This window comes from Tauraco erythrolophus, chromosome 22 (genome assembly GCF_009769465.1).
Source record: "Tauraco erythrolophus isolate bTauEry1 chromosome 22, bTauEry1.pri, whole genome shotgun sequence".
Classification (NCBI taxonomy): domain Eukaryota; kingdom Metazoa; phylum Chordata; class Aves; order Musophagiformes; family Musophagidae; genus Tauraco; species Tauraco erythrolophus.
Window position 1 is genome coordinate 1,692,081 of NC_141486.1, and position 25,972 is coordinate 1,718,052.

Below are 25,972 nucleotides of genomic sequence, written 5' to 3' on the forward strand. Positions count from 1 at the left end.
AGCTGTTGTGGAACACTATTAAACTTAATGCTTATTCTTTGTCCAGTGACTAGAGATTTAATAGATTTCTTTAATTTTTCACTATGTGTTTGGTATAGAAACTGATAGGAAATACAGCTGATGGCAAGTAAGGTGATGTATGTATTTAAAAGCAAATATTGAGTTTTCTTTTAAATTTGGGTATAAGGAGAATTCCAAATGATGACTTCATCTAAAGCCAGGCTTTAAACTGGCCTGTAAAAGAGGAATGTTGCATTTATTTTTGGGTACAGCAAAAAGCACAGAAATGTCATTTGTTAATTGCGTCACTTAATTAGAAGAAACTCGGGAAAACTGAGGACGCCTGGTAGCTTTGCACTGTAGGTCAAAGAGACGTTTAAAATTTCAAATCCCTCAGGAACTTGAAAATCAAAGCTATTAATATCATCCCCAGATCTTATAAAAAGGTCAGCTGAAGTTGGTGTAATTAAGAAATTGGTTCCAGTTAATTTAATTTAATTTTAGAATCGGTTTCATCATGACTTCCAGACCAGCGAGGCAGACAGAAATGCAGCTTTATTTTCCAGGGCGGTTATAGTTGTACAGAATGTGTCTTGTTTGGTTTTGCCGTGTTCTTTAGGCAGAAATTCTTTTGCAGTGATTGTGCTTAGTTGTCTGATGCTCTGGAAGACTTGCAGGGTTTTTTGTTTGCAATCAGCATTTAGCATCTGTGTGTGTTTAGTGTTGGGAAAAATTTGCCTTCTGCTGCTCAGGAGGAATGAAAGCTTCAGAAGCTGTAAGGTGTCTGTGTTAAAGTAGAACCACCATTTCTTCCTTAGCTCCTGCTCCATACCACAAAAGGACTCCTTTTATCGTAGAAATATTGGATAAATCAATATTTCAGGTATTAGTGAATGAATTCATGACTTATAGATACTCTTTTCAGCATTTACTAATGGAACAGAAGGGGCGTTGTCTGGAGTTTTTGATCCAAGTGTTTGGCAGTAGCTTTTTGTTAAAATCTATTCTGATTCAAGGGGGGGAAATCTGAAACCAGAAGCGTGCCTTCCAGTGTGAAAATCTCTGTATTCTACCATTTACAGTTTTATCTTTCGTTGGTTTATTAATTCTCAATCTGTTCTTCAAGCAATTCAGGATGGTATAGACCCAGTTAATCTCAACTGAAGACAAGCTGTTTGGCTTTCTCACTTGGAGTATTTCATATATATATATATTTGTGTGTGTGTATATATAGATAAAAATCATATAAGATTTTATATAAATGTATATATTGTATATAATCTTAAAACACAAGAAGTCTGCCTGGTTTTTTTTTCTTCTTCCATTACGTACATCATTGCTATACAATTTTGTTATAGTGTGTTTTTTGCTGATTGTGTAAGTCTATGATTGTTCTTGCAGCAAGTAGCTTGATTGTCAGTACAGATAATAAAATCAACAAAACTCCTTTTCTCTGCAGTCTTGAATAGCTGGAAGTTGAAATACTTCTGAAGCCTGGCTTTGTCTGTAACAAAACTAACAGAGTTGACCAATGAGCCAGTTCCCCTTAACCTGATCCACCTTCTTGTTGCTCCTGTTTCTCTACCTGTGTCTCTGTTTAATGGTAGAGGAATTGCTGGTGTGGATTCACCTGACCGTGCCACCCTCATTACACCACCTGCAGGTCATGGAACAGAGTTTAAGGCTTTTTGTGGTCAGATGAGGTCTGCCAAGCATATACAGTATTGAAGTAGAAATTTGGGAAGAATTGGGCCAGATAACTGGTGGACTAACCTTGTGTCTCTGAAATTTTCCATTAGGGTCACCCTGCTCCTTACAAAACGGTCTCAGCCCGGGCAGCTGTTCCGTCCACTATATTGCAGCTTCCAGCAAGTGCCTTTCAAGATGTCTTCCAGAAATATCCTGAAACTCTTGTCAGAGTGGTACAGGTAAGCTTTGTTAAGCAGAGTTGGGGAGGGTGGGAAATCACTAATTTCTACGTTAGAAGGAAGGCATTTTGAAGTGCAGCAAGCTCCCCATCCTTTTGCAGGTGTGGAACTGTTCGGTATCACGTCTTTTCAAGACTCGGACTAGTTCTGCTATTCCTCTGGCTCTTAGAGCTCTAGGCTTAATGATCTCAGCATTAGTCATGTACAGGAAGAAATAATTCATATATTTGTCACGTCCATATACAAGGACTGATGTACTCTCAGAAGCTGTTTGGGGTGATGCTTTGCAAAATCTGCACAATTCAGACTGACGTGCGACTTTCCACTTCAGAAACAATTGCCAGCAGCTGAGGAAGGAGCTGTGTTTCTTGTTAGTTTTAAGTTCACCGTCGCTTGCTTTGCAGGAGCTTACACAGTTTCAGGTGAGCACTGCAAATGTGTCTTGTACATCCTGCGAGTGGAAGCAGGATGGAAGGGGCCAGGGTATTAACCATTTCAGTTCGGAGCGCTTGCCAGGGGGCACCTTGTCCCACAGGAATAATAGTCACACGGGTGCATGTGACCCGATCAGTCATTCTGGTCTGTCCTTTTGTTTTACTGTCACTTCTAAATCTTTGTCCTTGCAAACTGTTCTGATATCTGGATGATTTATTATGAATGACACATGAACCTCCTGATACTGATGGTTGAGGGGAACAGATCATTATACCAATTTAATTTGCTCTGTGAGAGCTGGTACATGAGAGAGGGTGGCTTAAGGGTGGGAATAAGCTGGCAGGGCAGAGGAAGGTCAGGTGGCAGTGATGTCTCGTGCTAGAGTGTTTGTAGAGCAGTAGCACAGGCTCTGTACGCGGAAAGCTGGAATAATTTTTTGAATGGGAGGGTGGGGAGTGGAAGCAAGTACACTTATTTCAAGACATGTTTATTATTAATGTTGACAGAAAGCAAAAAGCATTATTTGGTGTTTGGAAATAAGATTCTTGTGGCATCGAATGATTATGAAGTCTTTGGTGAATCACTGGAATCTATCTTTGCCTCAGTTTATCAACTGCTAAAAAGGAATTGCAGCTTAGGGCACAGTCTGTGTTGTATCAAGCGCCTTCAGGTACTCTGTTACATAACTGTATCTAAATGCAGGAGTGAGTGTGGGACAACACTAAATCCATTCCTGTTGCTTCTTGATTTCTCATTTCTAGATCATCATGGTAAGGCTGCAGAGAGTGACATTCCTCGCTTTGCACAACTACCTCGGTCTGACTACTGAGCTCTTTAACTGTGTAAGTTTGGGGTACGTTTTGTCCACTCTTACTATGTGGCCCGTCTGTGACTTGGCACAGAGAGGTTTTCCTTTTTTCAGAAGATCATAAAGCAAATGTTAACACATTAATTTAGTAATGACAGTGCTTGAGAAGTAAGGTACTTGCTATGCCCAGCCCATAAAATCTAGCCTACACTGATGCCTGGGCAATTCAAGGGAGGGAGACGAGCTTAAATTTCAGAAGCTTGAAGAAGTGCATCACTTCAAACTGGTGTATGAGGTGGAAGAGGATCCAGTCAGGGAATACTTAAGCAAAGTGGACATACAGAAGTCCACGGGCCACGATGGGGTGCACCTAGGAGCGCTGAGGGAGCTGGCAGATGTCATTGCATGGCCACCCTTAATGATCTTTGATTGATCGCTGCGACTGGGAGAGGTACCCCAGGGGTCGATACAGGGCCCAGCCCTGTTGGGCACGAACGAGTGTGTGATTTGTGTTTGCCTGTTCACCTTGCTGCTTGCAGCAGAGCCAAGCCATCCCGCTCATCTCTGTGGCAAGCCTAACATCTGGAGGAGGTTCGAGCAAAGCAGTAAATCGTGGAGAAAAGTTTGAAAAAGCTGGGGAAGCGCTGGAAATAGGTAATGTTTCTGGAAATGTGTAGTAACTGTCCTGTGTCATGTTATCTAGTTGTGCTGTTCATCAGAGGACTTTTGATGACAGCAGGTAGGGTTTCTCTTAAATCAGTTTCAGGGTTGAAGTCTTTGGATAGTCCTTCGCTTTAGTAGGAAATTATTCCTGTGTTGTTAATGATACTGAGGGAGGGGCGAAGTGGCTCCTGATGTTGGCTTCCTAGGAGGAGCTGTGAAAATTCTGCACTCTAGATACTAGCAGAAGAATTGCTGGATATGTTTAGGCTTTCAGGCTGAAGTGTCAGTATGGAAGCTGAACCTGGGAAAATAGTTCAAGTTGAATTTTTGCCTCTGAACTTGAAAATTTTTTTTAATTAGATCAAAAGCAGGAAGCAGGTTTAAGCAATGTTTAACACTGTTTAATTAAAGGCTGTGTTAAAGGTTTTGAAAGTTTTAAAAGTAGGTAGCGAGAGGTTCTTGCTGTTGATTAAATTTATTTTATTAGGGAGTACCTTGTGTTTACGTTTGAGTAACTTTTGTTTCCAAATTCCAGATTCATTGAAGATTTCTGGTACAGAAAACTCTGAGCCTGTTTTCAGAAGAAGCCTTTCTTCGCCTCCCTATGCAGGGTCTACAGAAGCTTCTAGTAAGTAGTGCTTGGCAAAATTGTGGAAAATAAGCAATGTATCTAATCATATGAGCGAAGATACAGGCTCTCTGGAGCACTGGGTTAGATAATCTTCCTGTTTGTGTTAGATAATCATCTTGCAGTAGTACTGCTTCCTAACTCATTTGTCAAAAATTTATTTTCCAAAGTAACAAATGGACTGTTGTCTAAGAGAGCATTCCCTTGCTGTCTTTATTAGCAATGGGGAACATAGAGTAATTTGGCTACTGAGAGACATGCAAATGAAGAGCTTTATTAATTGGTATAACTGAAACGAAGGGAGTTATGATGATACACTATCATCTTTCATGCAGAAGGTGACACACGATTCTTGCTTGGCTGATTGTTCCAAAGAGCACATTACATGGCTTTGTTGCTTTTAGAGGGATGTTTTTTTGAGTGGGTAATAAAGGTGATTTATCATTGAATGCTCTGAGACATTTATGAAGCTGAGCTGTTTTTCTGCTGCAGCATTTGTTTCAGTGAACTTCAGTCATCGCTGAGCCAGTTGTTTAGGTTAGCTTTATGTCCAAGGTAGGGAAGCTGGAACTTCTTGGGGTGAATCACAGAAGGAAAGCATCTGTCTTTCATTAGCTGAGTACCAAACTAACCAGCTTGTGGTAGTTGTAAAGTCATACTTAGATACTGTAGTATCTATACGGAGCTATTGTTAACAGAGAAGTTATATAAAGTTTAATCAGTGGAATAAAGTGGGCACATTAGAAGATACAGGTATTGCTTACATTGACTATTAAGTGGTTTAGGAGATAAGAACGTGCTGTGAGGGGTAAGAGAGGAGGGAGACAGGCTGAGGGAGCCCTTAGTGTTGAGGGCTTTCCCTGACGTGGGGTTCCTAACACTTGCTGCTATCAAGTTAAGTTGGTAGTATATATAGAAGTGAAGAATGGGGAGTTGCTTCATTTTTAGCAATAGAGAGCTGATTCACTTCCTCTTCAGTTTCTGCTGTGCAAAGGTACAATATCCCAGTTACAATTTTCCATAAATTCCATATCACAGAGGGATTCATATGACAGAAGTAGGATTTTGGCAAGTGATAAGTAGATCATCTTTCTGCAGCAGGGAAACAAATTGAGGGAAAATACTGAACTGAACCATGCAAGCGTTGGCTTTGTTTTCACGTGGTAGGTCATTTTGCACTATGCATTATAAAAATGTACCAGCAGACGCGATCAGGGGGTGAATTAAGTAGTGCTTCTTTGAGCCTCTGAACATGGGCACCTTTTCCCCAGGTGAGCACAGTAGTTCAGTGAGATCTGCCTGTGCAGCCCTGGAAATTTCAAGGTAGAGTCCATGCGTGTTCCTAGAAACTTTTATGTGGAAGGATCCCTGCATACGTAACAGTGAATCTGTCCATTTGTCCTTCCTTTCTCCTTTTATGTGTCATAGGAGTTATGTCAGGGTACACAGAGCTTAGCAGAGAGAGAAAATAAATTTTTACTGACAGAAGAGTGTATCTAATTGGGTAATTATGATTTGCCTCAGTTAACGGAGCTGATTTCTGCTCACTGCACTGAGGTTATGGTCACTGTTTATCTTGTGCAGAAATTGTCTTACTGTCTGCAATAAAAAGATCAAGATATTGCTTCAGATTCTGCTCCGCCACCGTACTGTGTATTCAGACTCCGTGGGAATATTGATTGTGTTGATTATTGATTTAGAGCAAAGAGAACTGTCTGTTATTAGTCGTGCAGGTGCTATTATCTCAGCATCTCTTTGCTTTGCTTGGCTGATTTAAATTAACAGAAACTGCTAAAAATTACTTTGGGGACAACGTTTTTGCCTCAGTTAATCCTGGGACCGTGGTGTAGTTTGTTCTTTTGTTTGCTGTGTAGCTACTGAACCTGAAGCGTAGCGGCTGTGTAGATGAGGAAGTACCATCCTGCCAGCTCATGCCAGTCTGCTTTCCAACTGCAGCAACCCTTCCTGTGGAAGAAGGTGTAGTGAGGCCATGTGGAGTGTCTGGGCTGATGGACAAGAATGAGATGAATGAAATAAAACAATGGGATCTTTTGTATGCCATAACTTCATCAGTTTTCTTCTTCCTGGAAATAAGTGTTCCCTGCTTGTTTCTTTTTTTTAAGGTTAAATGGCAGCTATTTTTTATTGGTTTGTTTGCTGGTGTTTTTTGATGAAGAGTTAAGAGAAGCTACTTGTCCTTCTTCAAAACTGAAACCATGACCCTACAGCGTACGCGCAGCAGCAGAGGACCCCTGTGTTAGGAGGAGCAGGTAGTTCAGTGGGCGAGTACTGGGAAGGAAGGAGGCAGCTGAAGCACGGCCAGGGCCTGTGTCAGTTGCCATTGGTTTTGCAGTGACCTCCAGACCAGCAGTGTGTGGGATGCCACCGAGCATGTGTTCATCAAACAGGATTGCATTCCACTCTTGAGTTTCTCCCTGCCTTCTGTTCTTTCGACTCAACGGTTCTGGTTAAAACTTGTTCTGCCGTATCCTTTCTAACTCCCATTTGAGCAACAAGACAGTTTAATTAATCACTGTGTGGGAAGCTTATCTCTGCAACTGAGATGAAGACTTCTGCTTTGAATAGAAGTCTAGTAGACATAAGCTTTCACTCTTGGAATGCCTCCTTGTTTTCCTCTCTCTGTTGTTTTTTTTTTTAATATGCAGAGCTATGGAGAGGATGCTTTTCATGCCTACGTGCTCATTATCAGATTATTTAGGTTTAACCTGAGAAGCGTGTGTTTAGATTTAAAATGCACTTGGTGTATTGGGACATGGTAGTTGTGCTGACACTGTGATGTGGGGGGCAGTACAGTTGACAGGTAGTCAAACCAGCCCATATGGAGCTACATGCTGCTACTTCTACTATCCCAGCTTTTTTGGTTTATAACTAATTCAAGGTCGTTAATATTGCAGTGAGTGTGAAATTCAGTTAGTAGCATCAACAGCTTTTTTCTTTGTTTATTTATGTGCTTTTTTCTTATCTTATGGTTTGTAAGTTTTGCTGATGACAATCTTTGGGTCAACTTGTTGGGTTTCTTGTTTGGAGGCTGATCATTAAATGATGTTATGACCCCAGTGGCAGATGCAGATTTCCTACATGCAAAGGTTTGTTCATATTTGTAAGTAGCATGGGAAGGAGTACTCCGAGGTAGATCTGAATCTTTGGGACAGTAGGATTCTCTCCCTGTCCCAGCTGGGGTGGAGAGAGGAGTCAAGTTCCTTCTGAAATGAAATAATGATATTTTTAAAATTAAATTTATAGACAGCTGTTCATGGGAAGGTAACATTTTCTCATGGTCATATGTTACAAGGGTGTAAATGTAGGGCAGCTCCTTGTTTCCAAAAGCCAGCTTTCCAAAGATCAGAGCAATCCTGAGCAAACTCAAGTGTGTGTGTGGAGAGGGGGTGGGATGGGGGAGGAGTTCAGAATTAAAAATTCAAGCCCTTTCAGAGTTTTATCAGGTAACAAAATTCAACAGTCAGGAAAGACAATTGCTTTTCCTAAGGGCCCGTCCTATTTCTGAGCAGCAATTTGCATTCAAAAAAGCAAAAGTATAAGAACAGTGCAGTAGCAGAAGAAAAAAGGCATAAGGGAGAAAATTTAAACTTTTCTGAATACAGTATGTTTTTGAGATATATTAAGCACAGAAATATGGTAGAAATGATTATAGGTTTATTTGTTAAAGGAAATTGCCATCTCTGCATGATTCTTAAACTCATCGGTAGATCATCAGGCTGATATTTGGGTATCCTGTTCAAGGTAACTAAAAGGGAAGTGTTTCCCAGTTATGTTTGTGGTGTTATCTCAGCTAAGTTCCTGGAAGGTGGATGGGGCAGCCAAGGAGCTAATCGAAGTAAGATGTATTAAACCTGGGAAGCAAGGAATAGAAATTGTTAGTGACTTCACATTGATGAATGAAACAAGTGACACCTGTAAGGAAATCCCTTCTGTATCTCTTGGCACGTGATGTGCATCGACAGTTTGGAGAAGTTGTAAAAAGGATCTAAAACGGTTTTAGGTGTTGGGAGAGGGATGCTTTCCATGGAAAGGCTTTAGGAAGTTGCCGATCATAATATTCTCCCTATAAAAGCTCTTAGAATATATTGAGTACAAAAAAGTTCTTTGGTTTAGTGGAGAAAAGATTCATATGAATCATTTCCTGGAAACCACAAGGAAAATGTCTGTTTGGTGGATTTGCCTCTTCCTGATAATCTTCAGATTCAGAATGACTCTGTTTTGCCTACCCAAAAATAATTATTGTACTCTGTAGAAGCATGGCTGTGGGAATTTTGGGACGTACTGTATACGTGAGCTCAGGTGAGAAGATTTAAAGTTCCCATCAGATCTTCCAGGGCAAAAGGAACTAGGAAATAAATTGGAACACGAGGGTGCTATTTTCTATTTTATCCTCAACTTTAGAAACAAACAAAAAAAACACCACCAAAAGAAATATTGCTTGGCTTCGTGTAGTGTCTGCTATTTCTTACAAACTGTAATAATGGAGATGCTTAAAAAAAAGGATTTTTGTGTTGCTCGTAGGTAGTTCCAGCGGTGCCAAGTCAGACATGGACATGGCGTATGAAAGAGCCAGAGTGCACTTTGGCTCTGAGGACACTGCCAGCAGTCCTGTTGTGGGCAAGGTAGGTCTTCTCCTCTAGGTGCTCCAGCATGCTTCTTGCGTTGCATTTCCTGACCCATCCTTAGTCCTTGAGTAATAGAAATGTTTTCTCCCGTACTTCGGATACGTGCCCTTGCATGGATTCATCTCTACAAGTTGTGATGTTTGGTGTATTTTTAACTTTAATAGTTGTCTCAGTAGATTTTGGTGACTGTTTAGGCTTTCTAGGGAGTATCTGGAAACTCTTTGGAGAGTCCCTTGGCAAGTAATGAGAAAGCACTGCTGCAACTGCTTGGTTTTAGGTATCTTGCCTTCCTCTGACTCAGGAAAAGGATTATTTGGAAAGGTGAATTTGCCAGACAACACTTTATTTGTGAGAACTACTTTGCAGCATGGAATTAAAAACCTGTGAGCTGCCTGTAGCCACGCCAGGCCCGGCTGCCCTGATGAGCCGTGGTGGTCTTGGCAGGACAAGCTCTGCCCGGTGGGTGCCCTGGGCAGAGATGGGTCTGATGAATTTTTGGAGCCGGGGAAGCTCCCCGCAGCTCCTTACGGGGGCCGTCCCCGCAGCCCCTGCGCTGCTACCAAAGCGCCGGCATGCTCAGTGTGACCGTGACGGACGTTTTATCTTTTCCTCCATCTTTATATGTGCTGGTGTTGATCAAGTTTGACTTCTGCCCAGCTGGCAGCTGCCCACTTTCTGAAAAGTCTCTTTATTCTTCCTTTTCACAAGCCGTGATGAGTAACTTTGTTTGACTTGAGAGTCGAGCTTTGCAGAAAAATGCAAGAATAATGAAGCTAGCGAGCTGTTGCTTTTTTTTTTGCAAACCTAGCTTTTTTTTTTTTTTTTTTTTGCCCCAGGCCACCAGTTGTGGTGGTTAGAGAACACAGATGATACAGCAAGTTTTTGTTGGGTAGGTGCCAGTTGTAACATCTAAACTGATATTGTTGTGTATCTGTTCTTTGCAGTCGATCCTGAAGAAGACTGTGACGGTGGCAGAAACTCCTTCGGCAGTTTTCCGTTACAGCGCTGTGCGAGATTCCTGTAACAGCACCCACATTGATGCCATTGTCAGAGCAGCAAAGAAAGACCTTTCAACCTTGATGAAACTTGATGTAAGTTATTGCAGGAAGAAATGGCTTCATTTTTGCTTTTCATCTCATTCTGCCAAGCACTAAAAAGTAAATTGTCTCCCTAGTACGCTGCAGACTAGCCGAATGCTTTATGCTCTGGTCTGTTGAAGTCATTAGCAGGGCTGAAATAAATTGGAATTAATTCTGCCATTTGAAAAGACCGTACTGAAATGCACTTCACGAATCTTCTCTGCTGTGTACAGATTTATCCATGGGAGAAGTAAACGTGCAATTCCTGCTGCCTTGTAATTTCATGCTCTCGCGTACCGTGTGAAGAAGTTACACAAAGGCACTCAGATGATGGCTGAAGCCATTAGTCCTGTTGGCATGGAGTCTGAGTGCCTCACTTGAATTTTGCAATTGAATCTCTCTCTTTGGCCGTTGGCTGTGAGTGTGTTTCACAGCTGAGTGACTGTGCCATGCCCGTGCCAGGTTACGCACGTGGTGCCCTCGCAGCTGTCGTTATTGAGCTCAGCCCCTGCTTATTGCCTTCATGTTGTAAGAGGGAATGAAATCGTTTGTTTTCATCATTCCCATGATTCCAGCTGCATTTCATTACAGAGGTGTATCTCTTCATGCTGCTAATCAGACAACTTGGGAAAACTGTACATCTGTCTAAATCACAGATATCCTACTTTTATTGTGGCATATGTTTCGATAACTCAAGGCTGTTGATGCTGCCAGAGGCCTGGGCACAGCTGGTACAGCCTCCTCTGCCTTAAGAGCTCTCACCAAGCAACACGTACTAGAACTTAAAAGATTTTATTTTTGATTTTGGATTTCAACATTCCCTGCTGACTTCCAAATTATTCCCCTTGCAACTTCAAAATCTTGGTCATGATCTTTTGGCTCCCAGCAGTGAAGCTCGAGGTACACGCTCTACTTTGTCATGGACTTGACTAAGGGGTGCAGTACTGTCTGTTAGTCTGCAGGAGACTTAACTCTTGTTATGTTAACTTTCAGTTTTTTCAGACATTTATATCCTCATGAAAGGCTACAGATGATTTTAGAAGAAATTCTTGTTGCAGATGGAGTGCAGTAGGACTGGAGACTTTAACCTGTTCTGCTCAGCCTCCTGTTCTTCATAGGACTGACCTCAGACTCCGCTTGTGACTAAAGTTTATGTCCAATATACAACTGATGTCTTTCTTTCTAGACCTATTGGATCACGAGCAAAAATTCCAAGATAACTGAAGATTATAGCACTTTTTTTTAATGTAGAATAAATTTCTCAGTAACTAACAAGTAAACAGATTAGAATTGAATTGGAACAGTATTCTTAAAATGCAGCATCTAACAGGCAGTGTTTTTAACATGAAGATATAAATAATAATGAAATAAGATAGGCTTTTCAAACTTTGATATTGTAGTAACTTGGTTTTTAACAAGTGAATAAGAATCTGGTGGAACGTAGCCAAGTGCTAGAAATCTCGTTTAAAGGTCGATGTTAATTTTTTCTATGCAGGATAGCAGAAGTTGATTCTTCTACAGGCAACGAAAGAAAAATCTTACTGTGTTTAAAATATTTGTGTTCAATACTACTTACATCAAGGAGGAAAATGCATTCTGTAAGCTCTTCTCTTAAAAAATTCGCTCAGGTCTTTCATTTCTTAGCTGGCTAGAGGCATTGTAAGAGTCATTTTTCAGAGCAGCCAGTCGGTATGAATAAAATCAAGATGTTTTGGTTTTTGGTTGTTGGTTGCTTTTTTTTTTTATGAGACTGTAAGAGGGAGAGAGGAGGGGATAATCTGCTATAGGAGGGAGGCAGCATTATCTCAAATGACCCTTAGGTATCAGACTTCAGAATTAAGATATTTTTGTTTGTTTTGAGTAACTTGAATTCCTTGGATCTCTGTCATGAACGGTTTTCGATCTCTTTCATGGACAGTTTTCAATCTCATAGAAGTTTTACATGTTTTCAGCTTTATTTGCAATTATGATATCAGAGTTAAACAATGTTGCAGGGCATATCTTCTGCGTGAGTTATAAGGGAATTGAGTTGCCTCCTTGAACAAAAAAATTTTCCCAATCAGTTAGTGCTTTTGTTTATTGTTGATAAATGGTTTGTGCTTTCACTTCTGCGTCATAAACCTCTGCCAATTTATTATCTGTTATAGTAACAGAAAGAAACTTGCTGCGAAATGGATTTTGTGCTAGTGACTTCTTTTCCTAAAAGCTGGTGGCCGGAGGAGGCTGGAGGGAACCAGTGCAAAGTTATTTAGCTCCAACCCTGTAACTACGCGATGCTGGGTTTGGGTTTGCTGGTCTTGCCCGTTCAAGAGAGAAGATACTAGACAGGATGGATCTAGTCTGTGGTCTTGTTTGTCAGCTCCTTTGTTGCTTAATCAGAGTAGTAACAGCACAGAAAAGCAGGATTTCAAGGACTGCTTGGAGGTCATTGTGTCTCTCTTCATGCCCCAAGCAGCATCAAATATCACTAACTCAGTTCTGGCAGGTTTTTGTTGAAGCTGTTCCTAAAGATCTCCAATGATGAGGACTTCACAGCTTTGTGTGCAATCCTTTCCAGTGCTTAAGTAGTCTTAGACATGAAGAAAGTCTTTGCAAAAATTTTTGGCAGAGCTAATGCAGCCAAAAAAAGCTATCAATAAGTAGAGATCATTAGGGAGATTGTGTTCCCTTACTGTGAGATACTTTGCTCGTTAAAACGTTAAGTGTAGGTAATACTATACAACCATAAATGCATAAATATAGAAAAAAAACATCATAGAAATTAGTTGTAGTTGATATTGCTGAACTGAAATATTTTGACAGGTGCTTGTCAGGTTCTTTGCATTGGATATGTTCCCATGAAACAGATTGGTTTCAATAAAACTATTTTTTGATGAAAATCTGTTCTTTTTATCAACTGTAGGTGTAAAGAGTAATTCTGATTATTTCACTTGCTCTATTTTTTTTTCAACCAAAAGTGAAAAGAGAAAAACCTGGTGTGACAATTACAGTGGTAAAATGTTTACATCTCTGCTGTATTGTTTTCCTGCTACAAGGAGGTGAATGACTATGGGCAGATTCTGCTCTGCTGCTTGCGCTGAATGGTATCTTACTGGGCACACAGCTCTTGCTTCGAGTGGCTCTACCTCTGTGCTGGTGCTGGTACTGGACACAGTGAAGTCTGGCTTTGCCTTGCAGAGATGGGGCTGCGAGACGCCGAGCGCTGCGCTGTCGCTCTGCAGCATGAAGCAAGAATCACGTAATTGGATGATGACAATAAATGTGCAGCTTTTGAAGATTTGCTGCTTTGGGTGAAAGTTTTGCCGAAGTAAAGGTGGCCTGAAGCGTTAGGGCATGATACTGCCTGCAGGTGGAACACCGAATTGTGTGGGCGGTTCTTTGAGATGAAGGAAGATTCTCCCCACGCCTGTTGGTGTCTGTGTTAAGTACTCAGGATTATGGTGGTGACCAGTTTTGGAGCTGGGAAGAAATCTTCTGATCAGCTGATGCACTTAACCACATCAGCTCCTTGCCATTGCAAGGGTTTGGGGTTGAGTCCAAACCAAGGGCAGGCTTTGGGAAAGACCTTTCCTCCCATGTGCTCTTCAGTCAGGAGGAAAATTCTCACTCTCCTGTGCAATCCATGTGTGCGTGCACGCAAGAGTTAATTGCTTTGAAGAAGGTTTTGGTCTACAGTGTGTAGGAAAATCTGCTACACGTGCACAGCACAGCTGAGCTGTGTGAGCAGGAAAGGGCCATGATAAGGCAAGTGGTGTCGGATCATCTTGTCCAGTTCCTCCGTCATAGACAGTCTCTCTGCTTTCAATTTGAGAACAACTTTCATGGTTTTCATGCCAGCTGATGTAGGTCTCTTTTCATTATAGACCCTTGCAAGAGTCTGAGGCCAAACTGACAAATATAAAATCCTTAAGAATCTAGATCTGATCAATTGAAGCAAATTAAACCTTTTTTTCTTCTGGAAGAAATGTTTGTTGGGTAGAGAAGTATAAAAATCGCACACCATATTTTAAAGAGATTCAAGGACTTACAATGTTTTCTTTAGTGATTATTATTCTTACTTGCTTTATTTGAATGTTTCCTTGCATTTTTGCATCTTCACATGTGCACAGACAAGTAAATTGTACCCCCTGCCCCTTTCTTCTCCAGGATCCCTCGTTGTTGAATGGCAGAGTGACGCTGCATCAGGTTACTGCTGGGACTGTGCTGTCGAGGGAAGGAGATCAGGTGAGTGAGCGTTGTCTGAGAGTAGAGAGAACATAAGTCTGCCTTAGTCTTTGCCTCCCCACTGTAAGGTATTTCTACAAATTGATGATGATAAATAAAAATTCCCCCTCCCAGGCCGCCGCCTCTTGAGGTGAAACAATCCCAGCTCTCAGCCTTTCTGTGCACCTGGAGTAGCCGTGGAGCCAGAGTGGAAATCTGGTACCTGGCTGGTTTTAGCTCTGATACACCTTCACGGGAAGGTATGGAGTATCATACCTCCATCCCTCCTGAGGAGGTTTGGAGACCGGGCAGTCCTTTTTCATGCCCTGCTCTGCGGGCTTGCCGCGATGGCACTCAGTTGCAGCAAAGTTCTACCCCCCTCCCAGAAATCCAGTGTTAGTTGTTTATAGCAAAGTGTATTTAGGATATAACGAGATTCATTTGTAACAATAGTGTGTAAACAGACGAGCTTATGCAAAGCAGATGAGGGGCAGCTCCAGTTACGGTGCTGCTGTGTTCTGCTCCGCGGAACTGATGTCCCTCGTCGTGCTGCTGATGACCCCATCATCCCCGTTCTCAGTTCTGTTGGTATTTCTTGAGATCTTGCAGATGCAGTCTTCATTTTTCATAACCACACAGAGAGAAACACATTTTTCAATATTGTGGCTGCTTAGTTTTAAATATTCATAACCTGCTTTTAATAATTCACTATTGTGTCTTATTTTATCACCTAATTGTTCAAAAACTATAGGGAGCTTTCTGGAAAACAGATTGGTCATGGTAGTGCTGTGGCTGTGATAATTGCTTTTAAAATCTCTGGGGCTTTTTATTGAGCTCTTTTTCCATTTTCTCCAGGATGTTAATATTTGCTTTGTGATCTCGGGGATGCTTCATGTGTACCAACGGAAGATAGACTCAGAGGAGGACACCTGTCTCTTCATTACCCATCCAGGAGAACTCGTAGGCCAGCTCGCTGTCCTGACTGGGGAACCATTGATTTTCACCATCAAGGCCAACCGAGAATGCAGCTTCCTTTCTATTTCCAAGACCCATTTCTATGAGTGAGTTCTACCATAAAAACATATTTTAATTTTGTTTTGTTTTGATTTTTTGTGACCCTTTTGAACAAATCTGAGTGGTGGATGTATGTGTGGTGTAGTACTGCTACAATACATCCTGTAGCAAACAAGATAGCTTACATGAGGGTTTTAAGTGCCCAGATGAGCTCCAACCCATCTGTCAGATGGCTTTATCTCCAGCAAGAGGTAATGCAGGGAACCTGGTAACCCAGTGAGGTGTGATTTGTGACCCAAGACTCATATACTTCATAATCCAAATAAGAAAGTGTGGCCAGAGCCTATGCTTTCCTGGGTTAAACACTTCTTTGTCAGGCACTTTCTCTTAGATTTGTTATTCGTTTTGCTGGAGAACCACCCCAGATCTGTTTCCAAACACGACCCAGGCCATTGGATGTGTTATAAATGATTGGTCTTGGTGTAACTGTAGGTTTTCAATGCTCACTCATAGAGTAAGTCAAACAATAATGCCCCTGTGCCAGGCAGGTTCCTTTCTGGACCTTGGAAGTGGTACATAACTTGTGACTTAATGCTTAAAGGGGGATATAGTTATTTCGTAATTAAAAACTCAATATGATGACCGTCGTTAGCCTCAACGTCCAATATTAATGCTGCTCTTGATTTATTCCATGATCCTATTGTTAAGACATACTGTTAGTTCACACACAGAATTTGTCAGATACCTCTATTTCCTCTTACAAACTCCTTTTTCACCTTCTGCTCGAATGTGCCAGCAGTCCTCTGTTGTGCGTAGGGATTCCGAGGTGGTGTTTTCTAGGCCACTATTACGATGTGTATTTCTGCATACTTCTTTATAAATAATTCCAATTGCTTGTATTCCTAATCAATGCTCCCACAGAATCTTATTCTGTGATTTTGGTTTTTTTTTCACCTCAGGCAGAAGGCCGTGTGCTGTCAAGCTGAACACGCTGTTCTCAGCAGTGTGGTTGCTGAGCAGTGTTTTTCCAAGTCTGTGCAGTGGATGTCAACTCTTTGACCCAATTTCTGATAGATGCTCCCCACTTGTGCCATTCCATGCGGTATCAGATCTGTTTCTTCTAAGCTCCTGCTTTTTCCTTCTTTCTACTGCCATTTTTCTCCTTGTTTCTGACTTCAGATGTCATAATGTCATCTCAGCCAACCAGTCAGATTCCACCTTGTTGCCTTTTTTGTTTTGTTTTGATATTCAGCCCTGAATTGACTCTGTCATTTGCTTGAACTCATTTTCCTGGAATTTGCCTTCTCTCTCAAGAATCTCATTGTCTCTTGTTTATTCCAACTTACCTTTTTGCTTCCATTAACCTCATACCAGTCAATGATGCACCTATCACTGCATCACCTCTTCATCATTTATGGGACCTTTCCAAATCTCCCTTTTTCTCCTTTAAAAAGATCTATTGCCAATTTTCTGCATTTTATGAGCTCTGTGATGTTTCAGCATTCCCTCTTCACAATTTCTCCTGAAACCCAAGCTTTATATCTATTCTAACTCCTGTTCCCATATTTAAAAGTGTCATTGTAGGAAGTCTTTGAAAAGCATGAGGTTTCTTCAAGTTTGTTCATTTTTGCTTTGAACTCTAATGAGAAAGAAAAACTTGTTGATAAAATTAGAAGTTTTCTTTTCCGCTTTTTGTGCCAAATTCTCTGCTCATAGTCCTACAACGTTAGACTTTCTCCCTCACTCAGAATCCCACAGGAATGATTTTTTTTTTTTTCCTTTTTGTGGCTCTCATCTTACTGACCAGAAGAAATTTGACCAGAACCTCCATTATTCTCCAGAATTCCTTTCTTCCTTACTTGTCGAATATATTACTCTTTTTCTTTGAGCTTCCCTGGAACATTGTATGTGATTTTTCTCAGTAATTAATGAGCGTGAAGCAGAAAGAACATGGTCAATAGTTGCTATTAGGCAAAGAGCACAGTAATGGCAGTAGCCCAGGGTTTAGAATTGCACGTTGGATGTTGGACAACAGGTTAAATCCTTTCCATTGAAACTTTGGGGCAGGAGCCTTTTATGTGCTACGAACATGACTAAATACCTATCTGTAAATGTAGAGTTTAAGTATAGGGGTGACACAAGCTAATTATATAGTCTATACCTTAAATGCTTTGCTATTTGGCTGAACTGATGTGCTAAGTGTGCAGTGCCTACGCTGCAACTGTTGGTGTCTCCTGACGAACAGTGTAATCAAGTTGTCACCAGACTCTGGAGGGAATATGTTCGGGTTCTTTGGTATGAGGGACTCTGTCACGTTTTCTGCTTCAGTAAATCTCACAGTTTGGAGCCTTAATCATGTGTGCTTGCTGGATTAGCAGGAACGCTTTGATTTTTATTTTGTATTGCCAGCCCAGCTGAATATCAGATTGCATCTACCTCCACAAGAGTATCTGCATAAGTCCCAGGCTTTCACAGACACTAGTTCCGCCTTTTCATCACTGTGTTTGGTGAGTTTTCTAATAAAGAATCCTGAGGATCCCTTCAAGAACAGGTTTCTGTAGTACAGAGCTCTGGTAATTGGCTTTTAATTTTCCCAGTGTCAGGGATGTGCAAAGATGAAAATGCCCAAGTGAGAGGAGGGAAACTTGGCTGATAATGCAGAAAAAAACTCTGCTTTTCTCTTCTTGTCCATAAGGATAGGCTTTTACCTTCTACGTTAAGTCTTGTAAAAGCTGTATAGCACTGAGTGAATTAAGAGAGCTCCAGATGGAAATGAAAGCAGCCTGTTAGTAGTTTACATGTGGAGTGCATTAAGATAGATATCTTGAAGGAGGAAAAGGAGTAAATGGCTTTTATCCGTCGCAGCAGACAGCCTGTGTGGGAGGAGATCTTCAGGACTAAATAAGCAAGTAGAATAAAAACAATGAGCTGAACCCTTCAGGAGTGTTTAGGGGGTTTATTTAACTTTGAGATCATCTGAAAAGGGGGATAGTGCTGGGTGTTCTGCGTGTGAGGGATGAGGGTTGTCTGTTTATTAGTGCTTGTCCTGGGGTGCCTCTTCCAGCTCCTTTGTCCTTTGCTCCAAGAGGTCAGTGTGGTGAAATTTCCATCAGATAAGACGTTGTTTTCACATGCAATAATAGCTTATCAAAACCAAGGTAGCCTGTAGGTATCCTGGGGTGGAGATTGGGATGGGGGCATGGAAACCTCAGGGCAAGAGAAAAGGGCAGGAGAGGAACACTGTCCTGCTTTTTTGTAATCCCGTTTTGGGTGCTGGATTTTAAACAGGGCTAAATGTAAGAGTTGGTGCTCAGTTTAATTCACCTGGTAGCACATACGAGTGCAGGGGTACAACTGTGATTAGCTCAGTATGGAACAGGGATGTACGCCTAGGAATCCCTTCCGTTTCAAATTCAGGGATTTTACCTGAAGAAATTATGAGCTTCATTATTGCAAAAAGAAGGAATTTGAGGCATTGGGTAAGGAGAGTAGAATAGTCATGTGTGATAAACACAAAATCTTCCTACAAAGTCCTGTGTGCTGCACTTGACCCTTGGTGACTATCAGCTCTGGGTCTCTTGCTGCAGCTATAGGACTAAGGAATGAGGGATCAGAGACTTGAGAAACTTTCAGGCAGTTTCTGTGCTTCGTGTAGGCAGTAAAGAGCTCCTGGTGAGTTCACCTTTGATATCATGTAGTGCTAGGACAAGGGGCAATGGCTTTAAACTGAAAGAGGACAGGTTTAGATTAGATATGAGGAAGAAATTTTTCCCTCTGAGGGTGGTGAGGCACTGGCACAGGTTGCCCAGAGAAGCTGTGGCTGCCCCATCCCTGGCAGTGTTCCAGGCCAGGTTGGATGGGGCTTTGGGCAACCTGGTGTAGTGGAAGGTGTCCCTGCCCATGGCAGGGGGGTTGGAACTAGATGATCTTTGAGGTCCCTTCCAACCCAAACCATTCTGTGATTCTATGATTTTATGATCATATTCTAGGATTATAGATCTCTGCTCAGGCTTTCTGTGATCTCTGCCAGGTGACAATGGTCCACAAGGAACCATGTTTCAGTTAGGGGACAAACACTGACAGTGCTCCTTCCACACCTTTCTCACCTCCTTTCCATTTTTTTAGGGTGCAAGGTTAGATAAGCTCATAGGACTCGTGCTTAGCGAGAGTTCCCACGATCACAGGGTGTCCGAAGTAGATTGTCTTACGGCAGCGCGGTGCCTTCGTTGTAAAGGGAACGTTGATGTAGAGCACGTAGCAAGCATTTATTGTTTTCTCTTCTTTGTTTCTGCCCGTGTGTGGTTTTAACACAGCTCCCTCATCTCTGCCTGCACTCCACATACCAGCTCTGCGTACACTTACCTACTGCTTTCTGAATTGTGCTGCCTCTTGTGAAATAACTGGTTTTTAGTAGTCTGCTATCAACTGCTCTTGAGGCCGCGCGGGAACAGAAAAGATAAGCTGTCCCAACAGGTACACCCTCTGGAGATGCGTGTCAGCAGTTCGCCCCTGTGGAGCAGTGCTTCAGTACGAATTGGAGTGCTTTCTCACAAGGTGACAGGATGCAGTGATACTCAGTCTGAAAAGAAGGAGAAATAATATCAGGTGTCTGTGAGAGCGATTTCCCTCGCGCCTCTCAATCAGTATCGAATTTGCAGTTATCCCTGGCAGAACATGCTCGAAGTTTTTCAGTTTGAGAAAAGTATTGAATTACATGGTGTCCTTATAACTAGAGACTTCTAAGCATCACTCCAAAGATTCAATGTGGGGATCAGAAGCTTTATTAGATGTTTCAGTTCTTTGTGGTCTCTGCAACAAGGAAAAAAGCAATAGTTGAAATGCAGAGCAGATCTCGTATTTTGAAGAACATCAGACGTTACAGATAATGAGGTTCAGACCTGGTATAAAATCTGGGAGAAACTGTGAGCACATGTGCACATGTGAGGCAGGAGAGTGCAGAACGGCAGGAAGGGATAATCATCTGGACAGTATGAACATTTCCCTGAGTTGTAAGAGACCCAGATGAAGGGGAGGTTGGGAAGGTGGCTCCCGTCCATCCTGCTGCTCCCTTGCAGAGGGAGATTGGGCCAGGCGGCAGAACTGGCATTCTGCTAGCACGACCTGACTGCCACTAGGACCATGTCAACCTCAAGTGACGTTTAATTTGGGCTAGTTTGGAAGGCTGCAGCCCCGTGCATTGTCAAATTATCACTGATGTGGTGTGGTTGTGGCCATAGTGGAGTGTGTATGTCCTAACTTCCGAGTTAGTGCCTATGTAACTGCCCAGTTGCATTGGCAACAGCTGCATTGGGATGTTGGGCCTGTTTGTACCTGTTCCTGTTTTGGGGAAGTGCTTGAATAACACCTTTTTTTTTTTTTTCTTCTAGGATAATGAGGGAGCAGCCAAGTGTGGTTCTCGGTGTGGCCCACACTGTTGTGAAGAGGATGTCCTCATTTATTAGGCAAATTGACTTTGCCCTGGATTGGATGGCGGTTGAGGCTGGACGAGCTGTTTACAGGTGAGATGTGGACAGAATTGTATGTTGTCCATTAAATATCTGTTTTCATAGTTAAGAAGTTGTGCTCCCTTGGTGGGATACAGAATAAAGAACTCCTTGGACTAAATTTATCAACCATTCCATCAGGTTTATCTGTTTGCCTGTTTTGAGATTTTGTTTCTACTTCAGCATTGCTTGTCTCTTGTCTTCAGCATTGCTTGTCTCAATTCTTTCATGCAATTTCTCATCCTTTATGTTGAACTGGCAAACTTTTAAAGTGACATAATTGATTTAAGACAGACAGTTGTATGTTGTGGTGACAGTTTCTGCATTAAGGGCATGAACATCTATTGCTCAAAGAGTTTTTCAGCCTTTCTAAAACAACCAACAAAACTCAAAGGTAATTCAGTTAGGCTTATTCAAGAGTAACTGGAAAATAGACACTGCTCTTTAAGGGGCAGAAGTTGTCCTTGGGAAAACTTCATTTTATGGCTTTTTGTACCAGGATGCATTTGAGATATTATATGGTTGCTGCACTGGTGGAAGAATAAAGGTCTAATATAGTATGTATTCTACATAATTGTGGTTTAAATTTTTATAACTATACCTGCAGCACTAATGCTGATGGAAGTTTTGGATTACTTTGTGCATCAAAGCAGTCATAGCTGTCAATAGCTTGTTAAAATCTTTCAGAATTCCTTGCATTAGTTTTAATTCCACTACCAGCAGTATGATATTTCATCCGCGTACCAGGTTATGCTGGAAATCCGCGTGCCCAACAGCACTCTTGTCAAGTTTGCATGATTATAGCAAAACCTTCCTGATAGACTAAGATATGTGCACTGAAAGGAATCCAAATCCTGAGCCACTCGGGGATTTTTGCCCTTGGCCTGCAGAATATCTCTGTGCATCCATATTGACCTTGCAAGGACAACGAGCTCCTGCTGCGACCAGTAACGAGTCTGTTGTCTCCCCTAGAGACCACTTACATTCTGGTCATCTGCTTCCAGACCTAACATTAACCAGTTCTGCAAAGCTCGTACATTTAGACATTAAACATGTTTCCAAGTCACCTTTTAAGAGATGCCTGTTCAGTTTCTTGTTTGCTTGTTATGTTTAACCGTTGCTTAAACATTTTCCTGTGTCCTCTAAGCCACGTAGGGAAAGATGATCAACTGAATAAAAGACTCTAGATGCATTTGCTGAGCAAAGATGCTTCACTGATCCTTGTTACTGATGATTCTTTCTGCAGGCAGGGTGACAAGTCAGACTGCACCTACATCGTGTTGAACGGTCGCCTTCGCTCCGTCATACGGATGGATGATGGAAAAAAGCACCTGACGGGTGAATACGGACGAGGAGACTTAATTGGAGTGGTAAGAGCCAGTTTCAAAAATGAATTGCTCAGCTGAGAAATTGGTATTGACTGCACAATAAGCAACCAAAATCTTGCTCTGATCAGTTGTTAATCTTAGTTCAGGGCTTTCCCAAGTTGAAAGATGGAAAATATCTTTTACCTGGAAACTTTATGTAATAATACATGAATGGGATTATTAGACTTGGTTTAAAAAGAAAGGTTAACAAAAGTCACAACCAAACCAAAAAGCCCAGCACAGTGCTCTTTTGTGATATGGGTTACTTCCTTTCACACTGAGAGGAGAGCAGCCTGTTAGAATTGTCAGGAAGACCTGCAGGAACGTGCACGGAACAGTGATTTGAGTAAATGTGGTGTCACAGAGAGATTCAGTTTGGCTGCGGCCCCCTGGAAGCATCTAGTCCAACCTACTCCAGGTTAGCACAGCCAACTTCAAAGATGCATCAGCTTATTCAGGGAGCATGTTGTTATTAAAAGGTATTAAAGCAACATTTGATTTCAAAATCGTAGTATTTATCCCTGTTTAATCCCTCTCCCATGTTCATTTTTTGTTTCTCACACCTAGTTGAACAACTGTAATGGGAGCCCTATATCATGAATATGCATGGCTTGTTTGAGTTTTATATTTAAAACTAGAAAGTTTCAGAACTTGTGAGATTGTTGTTCAGGCCTTCTTCTGTTTTCTGAGCTAAAACCTAAATGTTTAATATGTATCTGTTAATAGCCAGAATTAGCACACCTCTGAATAAAGAAAATACAAGAGTTAGTATTAGTACTGTAGGAAGAAATTCTTGTTTATAGAGATGAGGAAGAGGAAGGAGGAGTACAAGGCTGATCACCTCTAGAGAGCTGATCCAAGATTGTGCAGATCGCAAAGGTGTTGATGGTTTGAAAGTGACATGATCCAGCAGTAAGAGGTTCTCCCTGCTGCCTTGCCTCTTTCCCTTGATCTCTGGCAAGGTCTGCGATGGAGGACTCGTGTTCCTGCCCCAGGTACAGAGACCATCATCAGCATGTCAGACCCAGTTGTCTCTGATGGCAGGTGGGTCGCAGACTGCTGGCTGTACTGTCAAGTGTTTCTGGCAGAGGTCTCCTGTACTCCCAGAGGCTGGGAACTGACCTGGCATCTGAGTTGTTTTTCTTGAGAGAAGAAAAAAGTTTTCTTGTACGGGGGATGAAGTCTCTGGACCTTATCAGTGTGTGTTGACAGCTCATTTTCACTTGCCTAGTAACTTTAAAATAAATTGTATATCACTTGGAAGTGAGTGCAGTGGAGTGCAAGAGGCAATTCTGGTGATACTCCCAGCAGAAGACAAAGGTGGTCTGGACTGGTGACTGTACCGTGTTCGCTGAGTTTTATGTGGGCAGTGTTATTTTTTAAGGATATCTTCCCAAGATCAGTGCTACTTCTGGCTGAGGAGTTTTGTTGGCTTGGAGAAGCAGGTCTATTGTTGAGCGTGCTAGTCACACTCACAAGTTTTCTTCCTTTGTTCTTTCCTTTTTGGGCTACCTCATTAAAGATGTGAAAGGACATGATTTGACAGGAACAGAAGCTGAGATCTTTTGTGACTAATCATGCTGGCACAAGGCCTTTTAGTGTGTGAATAAGGGTTTATCAGTTTTGACACGTGCAAGCATTTTCCTGCTCGTTTCCCTGCTTTCTTTCACCAGCAGTGATCTACAGCTTCACCATCAAGTTTCTGGAGTTTTGCAGAGCTCCCAGGTTAGAACGGAGCTGTTGTGCTTTCGGAAAGCAGTTTTGAGTGACAGCAGAGCGTATGGTCTAAACTCTAGCTCCCTGTACGAGCACTAGTGCTGGTTCTGATATAATGTTTCCTGCTGGTTCAACTGTTTATGCAGTGAGGAGAGAGGGAGGTTGGTTTGGTGGATGGACTGGGATGTGTCTGCTGGTGAGTTCCAAGGCATGGATACAGAAACACCCCTATCTGGGCTGCATCAAGAGGAGTGTGGCCAGCAGGTTGAGAGAGGTGATTCTCCCCCTCTACTCTGCCCTTGTGAGACCTCACCTGGAGTACTGCATCCAGTTCTGGAGCCCCCAACATAAGAAGGACATGGACCAGTTGGAGAGGGTCCAGAGGAGGGCCACGAAGATGATAAGAGGGCTGGAGCACCTTTCCTATGAGGACAGGCTGAAAGAGTTGGGGCTGTTCAGCCTGGAGAAGAGGAGGCTCCGGGGTGACCTTATAGCGGTCTTCCAGTACCTCAAGGGGGCCTACAAGAAAGATGGGGAGAGGCTGTTCAGGAGGGCCAGTTGTGATAGGACAAGGGGTAATGGTTTTTAAAATAGAGGGAGGTAGATTCAGGTTGGATATTAGGAAAAAATTTTTTACCATGAGAGTTGTAGAACACTGGAACAGGTTGCCCAGAGAGGTGGTGGATGCTCCATCCCTGGAGACGTTCAAGGCCAGGTTGGACGAGGCCCTGAGCAACCTGATCTAGTTGGAGATGTCCCTGTTCCTTGCAGGGGGGTTGGACTAGATGACCTTTGAAGGTCCCTTCCAGCCCTAACCATTCTATGATTCTATATAGTTTGTCTAACCCATAAGTCGCTTTTCTGGATCTGTGTTATGACATGAATAATTTTGAAGACTTCTGTGACTCCATGGATGTCAGCTACTCCTTCCTACGGCTCCCAGGCCCACTGACTCATGCTGCCATTTGTTGAACAAATCTCGATGCTCTGGCTGTCTTTTGAAAACATGGGGGAGGATGTGTAAAGATTGCCAAGATTAATGTAGCCATTCTTTGCCCAGGGCATTAGTAAAATGACATTTTTCCTTTTAAAAAGATTTGTTTATCCCCTTCTGCAGAATCAGTTATAAACCTTTAAAAGCCTGCTCTAGGGTTGGTTTTTTTTTTCCCTGAAAGTAAAGTAATTGGAGGGTTCAAAGTGCTTGCGGGGAATGAAATTAGCAGTTGGTATTGGTAATTGGTATTTTGGTCAACCGGTGGCGTGTTCCTCTCTGAAACCCCTCCAAGACCCCCCACGTCATTCAGAACTGTGGGCACTAACAAAATACAGGAGCCTTGTAGTCGATGTATTTTTGTTTATTGCCTATATTTCAGCACTTTAAAACGCTGTGTGTCATAGGCATAAGAGATGAGTGTCTGCCATTTCTGCTTTCAGAAGAAAAGCACGGAAAAGTGAAGGATTTCAGGCAAGATGTTAATTTTCAAGCGTGTGCGTGCGCTCCCAAGGCTAAACTTGTGGCTGAAACTGTTTTGTTCCTTGTACTGACGCAATGGCATCTGTTTCTGAGGTCTGTCGATTCAGGGGGAGCACAACAGATTAGAAGCCAAAGTTTGCCTTCCCTACATAGTTATTTGAAGGGCTGACGAGGGTAGTTATGTTGAAGGAAAATTATCTCGTCCCTGGGAGCCTTTTTGGAGGGACACTGGCAGCTGCTTCCTGCTGCTGACCCTATGGATGGGCACCTCCAGTTGCTGTATCTGGTGAAATCAAGTCAAAACTTGATTGAAGGCCTTCCAAGTAGTTTTTAAAGGACAATGATGAATCTGTTGGATAATTCCCTTGCATGTGAAATACAATTGACCACTTGAAATACAGTTGACAGAAGGCACGTTATCTGGAGACTATGATTTGTCCCATTTTGGGGGGGATCTTTGGATTTGTTGGTGCCGTTGCGACAGATACACTTGTGGAAAAATGTTGA

General features: G+C 42.2%; 1 protein-coding gene across 3 annotated transcripts in view; it reads left to right on the forward strand.

Moving 5' to 3' along the window:
- Positions 1-25,972, forward strand: part of PNPLA7 (patatin like domain 7, lysophospholipase) — a 130,665-nt gene that overhangs the window by 14,965 nt on the left and 89,728 nt on the right. The window contains exons 9-18 of one of the 3 annotated variants that reach the window (XM_086625042.1): positions 1,800-1,928; positions 3,125-3,205; positions 3,711-3,825; positions 4,370-4,466; positions 9,009-9,105; positions 10,053-10,199; positions 14,334-14,411; positions 15,246-15,451; positions 20,792-20,923; positions 22,155-22,278. In XM_086625042.1, coding sequence (XP_086481168.1) covers positions 1,800-1,928; positions 3,125-3,205; positions 3,711-3,825; positions 4,370-4,466; positions 9,009-9,105; positions 10,053-10,199; positions 14,334-14,411; positions 15,246-15,451; positions 20,792-20,923; positions 22,155-22,278 — 1,206 coding nt within the window. Of the gene's footprint in view, positions 1-1,799; positions 1,929-3,124; positions 3,206-3,710; positions 3,826-4,369; positions 4,467-9,004; positions 9,106-10,052; positions 10,200-14,333; positions 14,412-15,245; positions 15,452-20,791; positions 20,924-22,154; positions 22,279-25,972 lie in introns of all 3 variants that reach the window. The other 2 variants (XM_086625040.1, XM_086625043.1) reach the window with 2 other exon arrangements.